Source organism: Microtus oregoni, unplaced genomic scaffold (assembly GCF_018167655.1).
Source record: "Microtus oregoni isolate MIOR12 unplaced genomic scaffold, Mior012 000100F_ref0000014, whole genome shotgun sequence".
NCBI classification, from domain to species: domain Eukaryota; kingdom Metazoa; phylum Chordata; class Mammalia; order Rodentia; family Cricetidae; genus Microtus; species Microtus oregoni.
This window is the reverse complement of record NW_024544713.1, coordinates 3,326,236-3,345,997: the sequence shown is the minus strand read 5'-3', so window position 1 is coordinate 3,345,997 and position 19,762 is coordinate 3,326,236. Positions and strand designations below refer to the sequence as shown.

Here is a 19,762-nt window from a genome sequence, read left to right as displayed (position 1 = left end):
TTTAGAGGCAGGAGCAGGAGATGGGAACAAGTAAAATTTAGAAGTATGGGGAAGGCAAGATAAGCGCCTGACTACCCCTGAACTGACTGTAACTGTAACCTGAATGAAATCCTAACATTTCAAACAGTACAGACCCACTTCTGATGTTTCAAATAACACTTCCCATATCCTTTGTCAAAATGTATTCTTATAACCCAAATCCCATGAGATGTTACGGTTAAGCCTATTTTATAGAACAGGAAATTGAAGTACAGTTAAATTTTGTTCACAATATCTGGGACTGGGAGGGAACCTAAACTATATATCCTAGTTCCTGATCTCCCCCTCAAAAAAAAAAGTAGAGAAAACAAAGTAGATGTCTGTAAGTATAAACTCTTTGAAATATTTTCTCTCGTGGAGCCAAAACTGACACCCTAGGATGCTTCCTCAAGCAGAAGGCAAGTACAGGCAGTCTAGGGTTGCCTTTCTTGGTTTTAGGGAAAGATCGTGTCCGTGATGCCTCCCTTCAGTCACTCCACTGACCTCCTGATGAACCTCAGCTATTTGATCACGTAAATGTTGCAAACCTGGTGTCTTTCCTAGCAGGCTGACTTGACATCAAAAAACCATGTGAGTGGAAGCAAAACCAGCATGACTTTAAGCATCCTGACCCTATCAAGGTACATTGCCTGACTTCCCATGGTCCCTTTTAGGATTCTTCTTTCTACGCCACTTAAGCCAGCTCAACGACAGAGGAGATGCGGATTTTGGGGTGGAGATCAAGTACATCTAAAAAGCATTTTGAATCTTAGAGACTCAACATCATTTGAGGGTAATTGTCGTGCTTTTCAGAAGTGGACTGAATGAGACCCAGACAAGCAAGTGGAAACAAACAGGCTCAGCCCAGAAAGGAAGAGTATCAACTGGAACTCCTGTTGCTTGAGGTTGAATCCAAAGCTGATAAATGTCTCCAGGCTTTAACCGTCAATGGGAATGCAGCAAAGGTTATGAAGCTCCTTCTGAAGAGCGATTTCTACAGGTGGTACACATCGGTTACCTGTGACACTGCTTCCCACCCTTTATCCAGTTTAGGGTCACCTGCTTCCAGCTCCAGACTGCAGTACCCAAAGCCAAAAACTCTTCCTCTGGACACCATGACCTGGTTTCTAGCTTGAGGAATTCTAAAAATAGTAGGTCCTCTTTAATGGGGACAAATGGCCTAAGCCGCTGTGCTTGGGGTCTTAGTTGTGATCATTAAGGTTGTGACTGGTCTGTCAGCCCAGATCTAATGCAAGAGTTGGGTCATTGACCAATGGTGTCTGTCTTTATGCATCTTATCACTCACCCTCAAACCTCCCATTGACAACTCAGATATAAGTTCTTATCCAAGGTATTATTTCAGCTCCAAGGAAAATGAACTTCAATATTAGGTTACTTTATGTTTTCTAGGATACTGCTTTATAATTGCATCACTCTGTAATGTTTTATAATTAGACTGGGATGAAGGAGCAGGCTTTAGATTTCTACATTGATCAGTGCCAATTTGCTTTTTTTCCATTCTTTTTATATCTGCCTGTTTACTCACCTCTGGGGTCTCACATCTGAGTTTTGTTTTCCGTATGGAGCCTGCCATAAGGAAAACAAAACCATCTTTAACATCAATTTTATTACTTTTCTTCCTGCCTTCCTATGCCTGATGGCAAAGATGAAGCAAAGAAGGCCAGAGGACGCTGATAACAGGTCCAACAGAGATGACCAGAAACCTGTCATTATCGCTTAGAAGATAAAGAAAGCCAGAGAAAGCTGATAAGACGTCCACCAGAGAAGGCCAGAAACCTGTCATTACTGCTTAGAAGAAGAAAGGTACACATCCAGGTTGGCCCCAGGGTTAGGACACGTTCTGCACAGGTGTGTCGGGCATATGTGAGTGTGTCCTATAATTGTATTCAAGAATCTCTCATGTTGTCATTGTGGAATGTTTTTCCAAGTGTGTCCTTAGCATTTTGTCTTTCAGGAATCTAAGTGTGTGCCCAGGGATGGGAGTTAAAGCATATTCATTCATGCATCTGAGTGTGTTCCATGTGTATATAGGTATGTAGTATACACATGTTTAAACATTAAAATATATGCAAGTATACCACATGTGATCCTGTATATATCTTGCTTTTGCTGAGAATGTTCAAATGTTAAAAGGGCAGTGAATATTTGTGCTTTATGTATGCAAATGTGAAAGTACTCACCAACTGTGTATGCCCTACATATCCCAAGTGTGTTCCACATGTGTGCCTGAGTGTGCTGTATGTATCTCAAACTCGAGTGTACATGTATGTATTGGTATGGATAAAGGGCACTACTGGACAATGAAGCTAAACCAGTTTGACTTCCAAACAGTTTAACAGTTTTCCTTCAATACTCCCGGGTCAATCTGCACAAGAGCTAGTCAGAGAATATGGGTTCAAATTTCATTTCCAGTAATTTATTGAGAGAGATCCACACTGTGAGTCCAGCAGCAAGTACTGAACAGATACAAGTCACTGATCAAATACCAACTTGAAGTCTTCAAGCAGTTGCTTGCCTGTGCTTATGCTTCAACTTCCTAAGCAGCACTAGGAGGAAACAGGCTTAATGTGTGACTTCTTTCTCACTCATTTAGTGATTCCTCACCGTAAGTACCATGGGTTAATTTTGTTTCTCCCTACCATAATGTATCAGAATGCAGATATGTAACTGTAAATTAGCATCTGAAATGTCTTATCCCAGTTAAATCCCGTCTAGACAAAGGAAAATTTCTGTCAGACATCCAACACCCATTTTCCCAGGGGCCTTCGTAAACAGGAATATAAGCTTAAACAAGGTCTCAAAGGCATATGCTATTCAATAAAGTCTAGGGAAAATATGTATGGTTTATCTCAATCATTGTACCTGATAGGAGGTAGGGCAGCATTTTGATCTGTTTTATGAGACAGAGTCTCACACTATAGAAATGCTGCCTAAAACTCACTATGTAGTCCAGGAGAGCATTTAATTCATGGCAATACTCTTGACATAGGCTCCTGAGTGCTGGAATTATAGGTATGAACCACGCAATGCCTGGATTAATGTTCAGACTTTAAGATCAAGGCCCACTCTTTAAGAGCAAATCTCTATAAATCTTCAGAGAAAACATCCCAACTAATCAGGAAACAACGGGCTACCAAACTTAGATAATTTTTCTACATGTGGTAAGGCTTCTTGGGTATTCTTAGATAATAGATATGCGGATAGACTTAGCATACACGGAGTACCTGAAATGCTAGCTAGTGGCTTAGTGTTAGCAAGGCTAGAGCTACCCAGTGGTATCCTCCACTCGGTTCTTCCTGATGTCTTGCCTAGCTTTTCATTAATTATTATTATTATTATTATCATTATTATTAATATCATTATTTTGTTTTTTGAGACAGGGTGTCACTGTGTTATATAGTCTTAGCTGGCCTAGATCTCAACCTGTAGGCCAGGCCCTGAACTCACAGAGATCTGCCTGACTCTGCCCCCCAAGTACTGGGATTAAAGGTGCCTGGCTAACTAGTTTTTATTAAAAAAGAAAAAGACCTAAATAGAAGCAAAGGGCACAAAGCAGCTTTAGGATGAGTTCCTTGTTCAAAGTATCCAAGGACTAGGAATAGCTAGCTCTGCCTAGCACACCACCGCTTTTAAAGCACCACCGATCTGAGTCAGTAAAGCAATACAGAACTATGATGGTTCTCATTTCTTAATTATTATTGTGGGCTTTTTTGGGTGGGGGGTAGTCGGGATCTACCTGCCTTTCTCAAGAAATTACCAATCTCCGATCTCAGGCTCCACTGCTCTCTCACCCGTTTTTATCTTTTTCATCTACCCCCAGAGCAGGGAGGAGATATTTCCGAACTAAATGACAGAGTTAAAGATGGAGAACAGTCACTTCTTCTATGTAGGTCATTGGTCAAAAGCTTGTGATTTCAAAACAACTCCAAATCATATTAAGAAAACCTAATAATATATACAACAAATCTTAGCCAAAGATCTGGGGGCCAAGGGCTGTTTTGTAATTGCAGCGTGCTTAGGTAGTTCAGGCTTGAGGGACTTGAAAAGGTGCTAAATAATAATACAATTAATTTGGGCTGCCTTCCAAACTCCTCTTTTAGCTTTGCAGGAGAGAGGGAGAGTGAAAACTGGTTTGCTATTCATAGCAACATGTGTGTGGCTCCATAGAGAATAGAGCTGGGGATAAATAAAAGAGAGCTTCGTGTTGAAAAAATTACCCCAGCTTTTTACCACGAATCCAAGCACAGGATGGATCATAAAGCCTTTTCTTTCCAAGAGACAGAACAAGAATACTCTCTGCTATGGTGGAGAGAAGTTAGTTACAGAGACAAATGGAGTTGTTCAAGGGCACTCAGTGACTGGCTTCCTATAAGCATGTCCTCCGTATTCAGGGAGTATGGAGTTATCAAACCCCTCCACTGCATCAGCCACCCACAGATCTTTCTGCCTTAGAGAGCTCTGAGATTATGAGGCTCCACTTATAAGTGAGGTTATAACCTCAGAGAGGTTGTCTTGCTCTGCCCATTGTCACAGACCCCAAGTTTCCATGAACACATAAAGGTTTCTAAAGTCACCTCTGGAAGGAAAGACCAGAGTGGTTAGCACATCTGATGGGTTCGGAATTCGCATCATTATTGAGAAATGCTCTAGCTTTAGCCTTACCACAATTGTATCGTGTTTCCCTAGGCAACTATTGTCCTACTCAGCTGTCTAGTTCCTCAGCTTCCACAGTGAGAGAATTAGACCTAAGACAGCTCTGATGTCTCCTTTGTAGTCGATAAAGTTGTCTGGAATGACTAAATGACAATGTAACTTCCAGTTTATGAGTCTAGATCAAGCTGAAAGCATTTATATAATAATTGAGTCTTTGCATCTCATTTCCCTCCATCTCCAGCATACCTCCTTGACAAGGTCACAGGAAAATTCAGGTGACACAAAATCTGAAACCCACTAAAAATATAGCCTAACATCAAACAGGGAAAGTCAAGAATCTAGTATCAACCAGTGCCTGTTCCTTTTCCTTAAAGCATATGGATGGTTTAGGAAATCTTAAGTATTCCTGTGCAATTTAATCTCGATTTGCACATCACTTGGCTGGTTGCAAGATCCAAAATTATTAATAAACCCCTCCATTACCGTTTCATTCTAAGTACAAAATAATGTCATCATTAATTGCCTTTGTTCTGAGCTCCACCACGGTGCCTAGTTTATCAGAGGCCCTCCTAGAGACACCTCGCTCCTCCTGTGCCTTTATCCGTAAACCAAGGCACCCACTACTCAACCCTCTTGCCAACCAGCAGCATTCACCAAGAGGAGGCAGGAAGAATGTGGGTGGAGGAGAGGCTGTGGGAGGCTTAGCTAAAAGTAACTATTGCCTTTAGGCACCACTCAGAGTGGGTGGGGGTGGGATCTTAGCACATCCTCTCTGCAGCCAGCTGGGCATGGAGGTGCATGGCTTCTCCTCCTCTAATGAAGGCAGGCAGGCAGAGAAATCGGCTGCCAGAGCCATTCCAAGAGCTGGCTGTAGATGAACAGTACTGGCCTGCTCTGGGCCCTGAGGGTGAGATTACTCAGCATAGGGCTGCATCCATGGCTTCTTTGCCTCAAGAAAGCTAATGTGGTTTACAGAAGATTCTGTGTTCCTGCCACCCTTTTCCCACTGCCTAGCACCCAAAGGCCAGCTCCCCTCTGGGAGGTTACATAATACTCTTCTTCTCTCTTCAGCTTTCTTACTTCAACCAAATCTCAAAAAACATTCAGACCCCAGAAAGTATAGATCCAGAATCCTGGGAAAAGGATACTGGTTTACAATGGCCAAGAACCTGATATGAGGAATCAGGACCCATCACTGCAACCTTGGACACCGGATCCCAACTGGGTCTTAGTTTTCTTCCTTGTATGAAAGGAGTGAAGCAGTGTACTGCAGACTGGTCAGGTATTTTCATCTCTTCCCCATAAGCAATTCTAACCTTAGCCACGCACCCATCCATGGGTATTCTGTCTCCCACTGGGAAAAGGCATCCTTCTCCCCAATCCCCCTAGTAAGTAAGGTATGCATTGACAAAGTGATAACTTGGACCTTTCCAGTCTCTTCTCTATTCCTGTCATAAGGTGCTTTGAAACCAGACCCATGCAACATTTTCCTGTCTTAAGTAGATTTTTTCCTTCCTTGAAAACATGACTCTTCAGCTGGGCAGTGGTGGCACACGCCTTTAATCCCAGCACTCGGGAGGCAGAGGCAAATGAATCCCTGTGAGTTCGAGGCCAGCCTGGTCTACAAGAGCTAGTTCCAGGACAGCTAGGACTGTTACACAGGGAAACCCTGTCTCGAAAAACCAAAAAAAAAAAAAAAAAGACTTCTCTTCTCTATTAAAACAACTTAATTTTAGCAACATAGAAACTGAGATAGAGACCTTGATCTGGCGGCAAGGTGGGTAAAGAGTCATAGCCTGTTCTATTGGGTTAATGCTTTTTCTAGTACTTTCTTCTTCTACAGGTCTGTCTTCTATATACTGTCCTCTGAGCACGCACACACAACTCTGCCACTTTTCTCCTATCAACTCTCAAGATACTTGCTAGAAGCTCGGTTGTTCAAAGTAGGCCAGCAACTAGCACAGAAGACTGGCAAAGGCAGGGAAGAGCTAAACTCGGACACATTCCTCTCAACTTCTACTCTTGTCCCCCTCTTTGGTCCATGCTTCAAAGCCTCTTAATGACTACTGCAGTATGTCAGAGGACCCCTTTAATTCTCAGAGTTGTAACTACATCCTAACCACAATGTGACTACACACAAGGCAATGCAAGAGGTAGTGACGGAGGGCTGAGTTCTAGGTCAGGCACTACCTACCACTTCCTTTGGTGTAACATTAAGAAAGTTGGCTTAATCCTTCGGAGTCTCATTTTCTAAACAATGGAGTTGCTAGGGGACTTGGTTGAGTATCTTACTTATATACTACTGGTAGTACTAGTACTAACCAAATGAGTGACTTCTTAATGTTCAAAGTGGCTCTAAGCTGTCAAGGCAGCCAGTCCTTAACTCCTGGGTTTCTCCCAGGAGTATATGAGACTGGTTCTGTATTTATAAAAGACAACTCTCAACTACTCATATGACATATCTTTTTAACAAGCTGCATCCCAAACTGGCATATGACTCCTACTCAAATCAGTAAGGGATTCCTTTCTTTCCCAATGGCCAGAAGCTGGCTCAAAGAATGCAATCCAAGTTTCACTTGCTAGTGTAATTACAAAGGCAGACCTATTACTTCCATAGCCATCCTACGATTCCAAGGCTGCTGAAATGAACCACTGTATTGCCTGCAGCATTTAAATAATATTAAATAGAAAGTTAGCACTGATTATTTGAGATGGAAGAAATATGTGAAACCATCTAACTATCCTTATTTTGCAAATGAGGAAAACAAACTTCAGAAGGTAAAAGTAATTTATTTATAGTCACTTAGGAAACTAGCAGAATATGCATTAATACAGCAACTATACAGAAAATGATGTTACTAAAAGATTCAAACTATCAAACGATAAAACTGATTATAATTGTTCCTTGGTATCCCTTGGATATTGGTTCCTGGACTCCTTTCAAATACAAAAATACAATATTATACTCTATGAATGTCCTTCTTTATACTTTATTGTTTTTACTCTAGTACTTGGGATAGAACCCAGAGCTTCACATACATTGAGCCGTAACACTGTGCTATACATGAAGCTCAACCTCCCAAGTTTTTTAAAACACCTCTAGACTATTTAAATAGCCAACACAATGTAAATGCTATAAAAATAGTTACTATACTACATTCTACATATGTATTTCTCTTCTAATTTTTTCTATTTGTGGATGCAGTAGAACCTGTAAATACAGATAATCGACTCATTTTTTAAAAAGTAGTCTGGTACCACACTACTCCTTGCCTAGAGTAGAGTTTCCTTGAAATGGACATAAGCCTATGGAACTCCTCATGACTCCCATAATTCCTATATATTGTTCAAATCTGCAGATCTTTCATATTCATATATATATGAAACTACAATCAGGGCAAGCTAATACTTCCTCTGAATCATTCCACCCCAGCCACACTTTCCCATCTTTGGTCGCTTTTAGAAAAATATTGATGTGAAAGGCACACTGTAACCAACTACAAAAGAGAGAGTCTATGAACTCTTAGTCTTGTTAATTCCCCAAGGTGATTCTAACATATAGCAAGGCAAAGAACTACTGGGTTATGGAAAGAATTTGGCAAAGCAAAAAGGAAATCAGGCAGTTTACAGAACCCTTAAAACAAAAATAAATTCTGTTTTAAAGCTATATCCATGATGGTTAACATTCCTGACAAGCAAAAATTCCAACTATGCGACTGACCTTCAGCTAAATTCTGTACCCAATTAGAGAATACCTGATTTGTGGACACTGAAAGAAAACAGGGCACTGTGGAGCCTGCAATAATACTTACCAGAAGTGAGATGCCAAGCAACATATTATTTTTCTAATGAGACCATTAGTTTGACAGATAATAGCTATAAATGCGGTGTATCCTTGTGCCCATAAAGCATACAAAACAAATCTCATGCAATTTTGTCCTCATCAACACAATGGTAGGACAGATAATGGCACTAATAGATGAAGCCAGCACTTATTGACCAAATACATAGAAAAACTGAGAGACTCCAACTTCAAAGGAGGCACTATTAAGATATCAAAGGAGTAATACTAATTTCATCATACAGAACAGTCTTTGAATCAACTTGTGTAATGCATTTTCAAATTTCAAATAATGCAGTACTACTAGAAATTGCTAATCTTTTGTATATTAACAACTTCAAACCTCCAAAAGTCTGAAACAGTACATACACATAAAAATATTTTAACTGATACAGTGCTGGTTAAACCTGAATTTCTTTCACAGAATGAGAAAAATTAAAACTCACAGAGTTATAAGAATAGACCAATCAAAACAAAATATGACAAATTTTGAAACAAAAAAAAAACCTAAACTGACTTAAAAGACCAATGTCCAAAATGGACTGTATTAAACCCAAAAGAGTATGTTTCGTATCTGAATCGGCTGGAGGAGGTTTACATTCAATCATTCATTTCCTAGAAAAATCAGAGCCCCTGCATATTTGATCTTAGCTGGGTGCCAGGTTGAACAGCATGATCAGTTTGAGGAGCATGGTTTTTGTTGTTGCTCTTGGTTTCTAATTTTTGGTGCTGGACTAGGCAGTCGAGGGTCTGTGAATATTAAACAACCTACCCGATCCTGGCTAACACATCTGAAAATCAATATATAAAAGAATATGTGCCTCCAAAAGAGCAAGTGCATGAAAGCTTAGTTCCTCCAAAACCTTTTGTATCTTAGGTTTCAGCAATTCACTTTGGCTTTTACCTTGAAGATTCAAAATAGTGACATTTTCTTTTCATAAGACTGGCTAAACACAACTGTTTGGTGATTTTTTCATGACATTTTATGGACTAACTTTTTTTTTTCAAAAGTACTATATAAATGAAAGGTATTATAAAGCACTAAAAATGTAAGCATGCAAATCCAGAGGAGTCACGTGACTTCAGGAATGACTCATCCACACCCCCTTCTTCAGCTGACCCCTTTCAGCTTCACACTGATGTTCCTCCTTCCCTGTTAGAAAGGCATACCCACGAGCTCTTCTCACCTTTACTCTTTTCTACTGTAAGTCAGGGCAAGCATCCCTGCCCATTTCCAATGGCTAATATGATGTGAAATTAGAAAAGATGTACAACCACTTTGCAAACTTTATAGGACCATGCATTGACAATGTGTTACTGACAAAGCCATTAACAGCTTCTTTCCTGGAGGCCTTTCTCCTTTCTAGTTTTTCCACGTTGTACTTTGGTGCCAGGGCAAAGCATAATGAATTAAATATTCTAGAGTGCTAGATCCATAGGGACAGAAGGAGACACTCTGGGCACATATTGGAAGAACTAAGCTTTAATAAAGGATTCTTGGAAAGCCGGAGACATAGCCTAGAGAAGTTGCAAAGCTTTAAATAGGGTTAGAAAGGGCTAGAAAATCGAAGATTTGCTTCCTCCATTACACTTCTTACCAAAAAAAGCGACTAGATATGTATGTAGATGCTTTGCAAGAGGTATTCTGGGAACAAAGGCTCAATTTTCACATTGCACACCATGGGATCAGAGGCAATGGTAGCAGATAAGCTAAAGAGGACATTCAGTCCCATCGTTGCTACCACCACAGTGTCTCTTCTGTGACTCTGAATCTGAACCTCACCACACATTGGGACATCTCATCCATAAGTTTATTGTGATCCCTAAGTTCTATGAAAACTTACACACACACACACACACACACACACACAATCACACAGGTGAACGAGAGCCCAAGCCCGATTCATCACATCAGCAATCCAAACGACTTTCCTAACTTGCTCCACTTCCCAGTCAGACACTACTGAAACACAGAAAAAGAACATTCACAGCTGTCATGCACTACAGCTGGGCTGGCAAGCTTCCCTGAGCTACAAACAAAATTCCAGCAAACTACAGGAAGCAGATATTGCAGGTCTTGACAGGTGAGACCTGTCTTGATGAATAAAATATGCTGGTCAGCTCGTTCTCACTAAATTATCACTTCACTGTCTCACTGCCTAAAGCCAAAAATTGCTGTAAAATGTTTCTTTCAAGACCCACACTAAAGGCAGGCAGTGAAATGGCTCGGTTAATCTTCAAAATGAGGGTAGTAAGTAAAGAGAGAGTGGAACTCGAACCATTTTCCAATAAACAGTCACCATGGAAGCTCAAAGCTGGGCTCTCCATGTCCTGTGAACATAGATTTTGTTTTTATCTTGTTCTTCCCTAAAGAGCATCTCTTCCAGTTTTGCTGGCTTCCAGCTTCTGTTGAAGAGAGACCAGAGTGCCTGTACCTTTAAAGAGTGGGCTCTGAAGCTCAGTGGTTGCAGGGTGATTCATGGGTTACTAGGATACCAGTATAAGGCATTTTATTTAACTCCCGGGTGGGGAGCTGAGGGCTAAAATCCCTTAGCATGGATTTAGCACCCTCCCAGTAGCAAAAGCTTATCCTTTATGCAAAAGGATAAGAGACTAAGGAAGGGAACTAAAGGGCTTTATAAGAAAAAGTTTAAACAAATCAGAACTCAAAAGCCTATCCTCTTCCTTACATCTCAAGCACTTAGGGTGACAGATGAGTGAGGAAAAGGGGAAGTTATAAAAAAGGCAGAAAGGAGCAGGAATGTGTCTCATTTTCTTACATTTCCTTCTCCTGGTGCATACATTCGCATATTTGAAGGGGAAATATAAAGACTTTAGAAGGCACAGAATTAAAGTCACACCAGTACCCTGTTGTCTACTCCCTAAACTTACTTCTGGCTGCTCTGAGGTGGCTTGTTGTCTCACTAGTAACAGCTCTTGAATGGAATTTGTAAAGTATGAGCCTTTATACCTTAAATTATTGATGGTAGGGCTCTTTCAAAGTACTCCTCTATTCTAGCCTGAAAGGCTTTAGGTGATGACAGGAGACATTCATCCAGCCCTAGTGAAGGCTCTTTAGAACTGTGCAACTTGATGCTATCTTCACAGATTCCTACACCAAACACTCTCCATCCACACTCAGGAATATTTGCAACCCCCCCGCCCACAACCACACACAGATGAATATGCACCTACATCCACAAATATACTGACACCACCACACCCACATCCATTCCCAAAGGCTTTCTGGCAAGGCTTTGTCAGGCATTTCATGACATTACTCAGTCATAAACCTGGGCCAAAAACTGGCTATAGAAACTCCTTTTCCCTTTAAAATAAAATAAAAAGTCAAACGCATTCTAGTGTTGGAGTTCCTATTTCTTGACCAGGTAGTAAACAACAACAACAAAACCCCTTAGGGAAAAATGTATTCTGCAGATATCAGACACTATATATATTTTTTTCTCTCCCAATCCCTTTGGTTAATAATTCATTTTCCTTTTCATTTCCCTCTGACTTCAAGCCCTTATGGGTGCCCAAAAATCACAGAATGCTAGAACTTCGAAGTCACCTGGAACAAAGATTTCCAACTGTCAATGTTATAGGGAATCCCAAACTCACTGGGGAGAGAGGGGGAAAAGTAGTCCACTGTCAAAACACCAGTGAATGGAGAAAACAGATCTGCAGCTACCCAGGATTGAGCTTTTCTCCACTCTTCAAGATTGTCTCAAAAACAACAAGCTTACTTTAAATATTTCTCTGAAGCAAACAAGTAAGAAATTTTAAAAAAATTACACAAGATTCTCATTTGAACGAGGTTCTTATTTCCACCCAAGTGGCCGTCACAAAGAGACCAAAGGATGCTAAATATGAAACCACTGCTAGCAAACTTCTCAAATCATACTTCTATCACGGTACCAAATAAGGATGAAAAAAACCAGCTCAGCTTCTCACAGTGAGTCAACCAGATTATACCTTAAGGTTCAAAACCTCAACTGATGCCATTAAATAATGTTCTCTTAGTCTATCAGGACAATTTCAATGCCCCTCAATAACCATTTCCAAAGAGACTGAACAAGACCTGAAAATTGACAGCATAATGCTAGCTGATTTGCACATCACACATGAGCATCCACCCACATGAGTATAGCTAGAAGCATGTGTGTGGGCGTGTATGTGGCATGATTCACTGCTGTATGAGCCAGAAATGGCACCGTTTCAAGTCAGGTAAGCAACGGAATGAGGAATATCTGCCTGCACCAGCAAAGAGAAAGAAGAGCAAAAAAGAAAAAAGAAAAAAGCAAATACTATGTACACACTGGTATCAGAAACAATTGTTTACTTAGCTTTGCCAAGAGGTATCTCAGAAAAAACAGAAATATATATGTATATATAATATATGTATGTATATAATATATATGTATATATAATATATAAAAACAGCAATAACAGCAAATACAACAATGCCTATATAAGACATATCTCAAATTGGAACACCAGCTAGCTCACGTTTCCCAAGCTCGCATCCCATTACACGTCCTTTTTTGTGTTCAAACTCTTAATTTAGCACATTACATACTTACAGTTGGATGAATGTTTCAGAGACCTCTGTTCTTAAGCAACAAACAAGGAAATAAATCTCATCAGCACTATCAACTTCTATGTAAAGTAGTTCATGAAGATCACCGCAAATGGTATTAACCCAAAGGAGCCAAGCCCAATACTATTAATACCCAATACTATTAGTCACAAACTATATAAGATGCCGGATTTTGTTTTCTGCGTGAGACACAGAAAAAAAATCCTCAAACTCAAATCATGGGGTATAACATCTGTAAAAATGAGCCCAAACATCTTTTCAAAATCCTCTCTTGCTAATTTAAAATGCAAAGAAATACTTTTTGTTCTACTCCATGATAGCAAAGAAAGTGACACTTACTGCTTTAGCAAATGTTTTAGCAGTGGCAGCTTTCCAAATCAGAAACTGGAAACCCGGAACAGCAAAATTGAAATTCAAAGGACACAGTTACTAAGTGCCAACTCAAGGCACCCCAGTGTGTCACTTCCCAAATTCTTGCTCCTCATTTAGAGACTATTTTCCATAAATCCGTTTCTTGCATAGGTTTTTCTTCCTCTCTAAACAACCAGTGCAAGACTTTCACCGAATGCCAAAAAATTCAGCATGCTCTTCCAGAAATACTTTCCTCCAACCCCAGCCCCAAACAAACACGAATGTATTCTGATAGCAAGAGAGAAATTTTGATTAAAATTTCATAACAGAGTTCAAAGGTAGTTTTTAAGAGAATGAGTTAACAAAAACATCACAAATAGCAAAGCCACCTTAACAGGACACAGCTAGTTCTGCAAACGTCACATAAAGAATGCATACGAACATGCACACTTAAACAGAAAACATTTCTTACCAACAATTTTACTCAAGCAATAAGCAACTACACTCACAGGCAAATTTAAAAGACAAGACATGACAAAAGATTTAGGGAGAGATAATATACCAACGTCATACATATCACAGCGAGGCCATGTTGAAGCTCAAAAAACGTTTTCCCCCCTGAGTAAGAAAGCTTGTTCTTTCTCTCCCTCTCTTTCCCTGTCTCAGACTGTCTCTCTCGATTTTTTCCCCCTCGGAGGCTCTTGGGATGAAATCAAAGTGAGAGTTCGCAACAGCTCAGGTGGCTGGACTCCATTCAGCGTGTTCCCAAGAAAAACATGAGTATGACATTGACAAGCAGGAGGACTACAATCACGGCAAAAACGACTACAGTTTGCACATCCAGGGTCATGGTGCAATGCAGAACACTGTAGTGTTCCAGGTGGGGGGCCGGCAGATTGGGAGATGTCAATCTCTGTTCTGTCAGACTGTCCATACAGCCACCATGCTAAAAAGGAAAGGAGGAAGTCAGATGGTTAGGGAAGGTCTGGGTTTGGCCCCCGAGTCTGGTTCGGGGGAGGGAAGGGGGTTGGAGGCAGGGGCTTTTGCTTCCCTCCCCCTCACGGGACTGGACTGATCTTTCTTCGCTAGCTGAGAAATCTTAGCTTGAGCTGAAGACAGCAGAGTCCAGCATTCTCTCTTGGGCGCCAATGAAAAAAATCAAAATCCTGCTTTTCAAAAAGAAAGGCAAAAAGAACCTATCGGTTCTCCAGAGCCTTCTGTCTGTCCGGGCATGCGTCCGTCTGTCTAGCTGGCTACCGGTCAGTCTTAGTCTCCCCTACTCTTTCTAGTTCATTAGCTTTCCTAAGATGCCTCGTCTGCTAGCTCTGTTAAAGGGATTCCAGGCTACCAACCACTCTTCCTAGCCTTTCCTAGCTGGCCCTCTCCCTCTCCTCTCCCCACCCCCACCTCAGCCGGTAGGTTGCCTTTTTATTCACGCCGGGACTGGGGGCGCCAGCGTGAGTCGCTGACAGAGACACCTACAGGAGAACAAGCCAATAGCAGATGCAGCAGCTGCTCTGTTCGGTGCCCGGAGGCAAGACTTGAGCTGGTGTGCTAGCAGTAACAGCCAATCCGGAGAAGCCAAGGCTCACAGAGTCTCCTCTCTCTCCCTCCTCGGGAGCCACCAACAGTCAGTTTTTACGTGGGGGTGAAGAACTTGTGGAGGAAGGGAGGGTAAGATACTGAAGGACGAGGGAAAAGACTGAGAAAGGGGGAGGAAGCAAAGAGAATCAAATGAAAGGGAACTGGCATAAGAAAGAAGACGGAGGAGGGCAGAGAGAGCATGTATGGGAAGCAGAAAAAGAAGGAAAGATGGAATAGGACAAAAGAAGAAGAAATAGAGGATATGGTGAAAAAAGAGAAGGGTGAGGAAAAGCCAGGATAGAGGATGGAGAGAAGGGAGAAGGAATAGGAAATGCAGGTAGGTAGATAGGTAAGTTGGTGGGAGGCATAAAACTTGGGAGTCCCTCTGGAGCACAGGCCAATAAGAAGCAAATATGTGTTTGTCCACTGCCTAAACTAAATTACTCACAATCAGCAATAAAATGTCACAAATCAGTGCTGTGAACACAACCGTTGGAACACCAACTTAGCCACAATTCAATTCTCTTTGGCTTTCTCTGCTCTGGCTGCTCTGTCCTTCTCTGCTTATGGTTTCTTCATGCTACAGTTAACACGCACTCTCCCAGCCTTCAGAGTACGAAGAAGGAGAGCTAACTGTGGGTAAAATAGTTGCTATATATAAACTCTGAAAAGTCTTGCAATCATCGCTGTGTTCAGTGTTTACAACTCTGTGCCTACATCTAGAGGGAAAATGTCTTGAACTAGAGGCCAGAAGAGTTCAAATTGACTCCTAGTTTTTGACTGTGTAATTTTCAGGCAACTAATTTACCTTCTCTGGGCTTCCTTCTACATTCTGCTGCATAAGAAATAACTTTTCTGAGAGTAAAGTGCAATCCCAGAATTCCAACTGCAGAAGAATATGTGTAATATCTACAACTGCCTGAGTCCTCAAGAAGGAAGAACATATATATATATATATATATAATCTCTCTAAGCCTTTCATGTTTTTAGATTCCTATGACCTTCAGAGTCAATGGGTAGATAACAGGGGAGGGAAAAAAGAAAGTGGATTAGCTAGAGATCTAACAAACTTGATTTGCAACTGTTAGCATACGATGGATTCTTAACAGGAATGGGAACTGTTTGCTATTCTCTAGAAGTCTTTGAGACTCAGGCAGTCATTATCTTAATTAAATTATTGGAAATTCTGAATGGGTACAAGTCATAAATAAAATAGTCTCGAGCCCTTTGGGATAGAATAAACTCCAAATGAGACCACGCTTTACACATTTTAGCTCATAGAGCAGTCACTTGTGAATGATTCTTGAGAAAACAAAAACAAAAAGCCTGAATCAGATCAAATTTTTAGATCCAATTATCAATTACCAGACACACAGAGAACCAAAGGGGGTGGGGCTACTGCAGTACAGTGATTCTGATAATAAAATGTACACTGTGAGAAACTACAAGATCAATAATCCAGTTTTCACAAACAAATTTTGATCTCTTCACAAATAACTCAGTGGCCTGAGGTAGAATTTGGGCATATTAGGTACATGTGCATTTATGACATATGAAACACCTAGAAATCTGAACATAAATCAAATAATAATGTTGAAGAATTACTATTAAATATTTAGATATGATGATAGTCACTAACAAAATAGGAGGACTAAAGGTAAACCTTTGTGATCTTGGATATGGTGTCTTAATTACGGCAAAAGCACAAGCCACCAAGGAGAAATTAGTTAAATTTAGTTAAAATTAGTTAATAGCATCCAAATTTAAAACTACTGTCTTCAAAGGATGCTATCATATGTGTGGAACCCCCCCCCCCCCACACACACACCAAAAGAGAGAAATCCTTGCAAATAGCATCTGACTGGAGACTTGTATCTAGAATAAACAACGAGTTCTTACAACTCCTCGAAAGAAATATGACTCAAGGGTTGGTGGGATGGCTCAGAAAGCAAAGCTCTTGATGAGCAATCCTAACAAATTTGATCCCCAGAGCCCATGAAAAGATAGGAGACGGGAAGCAACTCCACAAATTCGTCCTCTGCCCTCCGCGTGCATGCCACAGTATATGCACTCACGCAATAATAATAATTTTGAAAAAGAACTATGAGCCAGCTAGGTAGCTCAGCAGACAAAAGTGCTTACATCCATCCAATCCTGATGGACTGTGCTACATCCCTGGAACCCACACATTTAAAGGAAAGAACCAATTCTCACAAGCGTCCTCTGACCTTCCCACGCCCCTCCAATACATTATAAATAAAATATAATAAATATAATGTAGTACAATCATTAAAAAGAAATATAACCCAATTTAAAACTCATCAAAGGATCTGAATAGCATTTATCCAAAGAAATGGTCAATTAATACATGAAAAGATGTTCAACATGGTTAGCCATCAGGGAAATTCAAATCAAATACGGGAAATGCAAATACAGGATATTCATTACATCATTTTTGGTAATGAGATACAAATTTACACTCACTGTAACAGTTTAAAACGAAATGCCAGATAATGAGCTTAGGGGTATAGCTAGGTGGCAAAATGCTTGACAGGGATGCAGGAGACCCTGGGTTGGAACCTAGAAATACCAAAAATTAGAACTTTCATACAGTTGATAGGAATGAAAAATGATGCAGACAGTTTGTGAAATAGTCTAAAAGTTCCTCCAAGTTAAAAAAAATTAGAATTAGCATCTGATTAAAAAAAACTCCACTCTTAGATATATACATAAGAGAAAGGAAAACAAGTCCACACACAAATTCATATAGAAATGTTCATAGCAACATTATTCATAATAGCCAAAAGACCAAAGCAGTTTAAGCAGTTGAATGGCATACATTCACTCAATGAAATATTATTCAACCATAAAAAGAAATATTGCTTATTTGTGATTCCGTTAATCTGAAACACTCATGTATTTAAGGTAATGCTACTTAGCAAAGTATCTATTTCAGTTATATACAAATATAAATGCAAATATTAGTTTGTGATGTGAAATGCACATTTTTGATAAGTAATAGCCAAAACAATTTGACATCTACTTTTGTAAAGAAAGAGACATGGTTTCTTTATTATGTGCCTCAGGCTGTCCCAGAGAGCCACCCTACCTCCAACTGCTGGGATTAAAGGTATGCACTACCACACCCAGCTTGAAATCTGCTCTTAGATTGTTAAGACAAATATAGACTCTCATGACTGCTATATTCCATATAACTAGAATTTTCCTCTAAAGAGTTCATCCTTATCCAGTTCTGCTTCTGTGAGGGCTACTTTTCAATTTGCTATAACCAGAGTCATCTGGGAATTAGAAACCTCCGTTGAAGAATTGCCTGGTCAGATTTACCTGTAAGCCTGTCTGTGGGACATTATCTTGAATGCTAACTGATGTAGGAGGGACCAGAACGTTGGGCAATACCATTCCTAGACAGATGTACCTACACTATATAAGAACACTAGGTGAGAACAGGTTTCCAAAAGCCAGCTAACTGCCAGGGACTGGTCCTGATCTCACTGCTAGGAGCCATACAAAGAGACCAAGCTATACAACTGTCAAACACATGCAGAGGGCCTTGGTCGGTCCCATGCAAGCAAGCTCCCTAACTGTTGGTCCAGTGACCAGGAGCACAGGTCCGCTGTCTCTGTGGTTTCCCAGTCATTCGTGAATCCCTGAATCCTACAATCCCTCTTCCCTTTCTTCAGCGGGAGCTTAGCCCAGTGCCTGGCTGTGAATGCTTCCCCAAACTGGATTGGATTACCTTGCCCAGCCTTGATGAAAGAGGAGGAGCTAGGTCCTGCCTCAGTTGAGTGCCAGGCTTTGTTTAAGTCCATGGGAGGCCAGCCCCTTTCTGAATGGGGACAGAGGAGGAGTGGAAGGGGAGGAGGGTAGCTGGGGAGCACGGGGGGGGGGGGGGCACAACTGGGAAGAGATGAGAGAGGATAAACTGCGTTGGTATGTAAAAGAAATGAAAAAAGTTATTTAAATAATTTTTTTAAAAAAAATTAAAAATAGAAAGGTAGCTGAGCATAAGCCACTGAACAAGCTAGAAAGCAGCATTTCTACCTCCTGATTTCTGCCTGAGTTTCTGTCTGTCTTCTCTCAGAGACTGACTGTGCCTCAGACGTGTAAGATGAAACAAACCTTATCATTATCTAAGTTGACTGTGTTTGCCATAAGGAGCAGAAGAAAACTAGAATGACTTCCTCTCTTTCTCTGACCCCTCACCCTATGATAACCCAGCTTTATCCCTAGGTTTCCATAGAAACAACTTCTTGGGTAAGTTTCAATCCCTGTCTTTCTCCTATGGCTTCCTCTCTTTCCTAAAATGTCCCACTGCCTTAAAGATGCCATTTACACGACCTGTCTTCAGTTTGCACCTGGGCTTTTCCGCATCTAGTCATTAATGTCGCGGCTTCTCAAAATCCTTTTAATTTCAGCTCTTTTAGCCTCTCAATTCCATACTGCTCTTCAATTCTCCCGAAGCTTGACTTGCCACCTACATTACACACTCATACACTTCCTTTCAACAAATTCGCTGGGCACAGTGGAAGATAAAACAGACAGCGGCCTTTGATTACAGCTCAGCAGATAACTTACGTCTCTGGTGTTGCTACTCAAGGAGCTCTCCTGAAGTCCAGGATGAGTCTCCAACTGCTTTCTCATCGTGTCCTTCTAAATGTCTCACAGGTACCTCA

The 19,762-nt window shown here is 40.8% G+C and overlaps 1 protein-coding gene across 5 annotated transcripts in view; it reads right to left on the bottom strand.

The window, feature by feature from the left end:
- LOC121443115 (rho guanine nucleotide exchange factor 9) overlaps positions 1–19,762 on the bottom strand; it is a 142,602-nt gene that overhangs the window by 110,469 nt on the left and 12,371 nt on the right. Inside the window, exon 1 of one of the 5 annotated variants that reach the window (XM_041644795.1) lies at positions 14,047–14,103. The exons of 1 other annotated variant lie outside the window; for it this stretch is intronic. In XM_041644795.1, coding sequence (XP_041500729.1) covers positions 14,047–14,055 — 9 coding nt within the window. In that variant the 5' untranslated portion in view covers positions 14,056–14,103. Of the gene's footprint in view, positions 1–13,472; positions 13,487–14,046; positions 14,104–19,762 lie in introns of those variants that run through there. 3 more of the 5 variants (XM_041644797.1, XM_041644796.1, XM_041644798.1) reach the window with 3 other exon arrangements.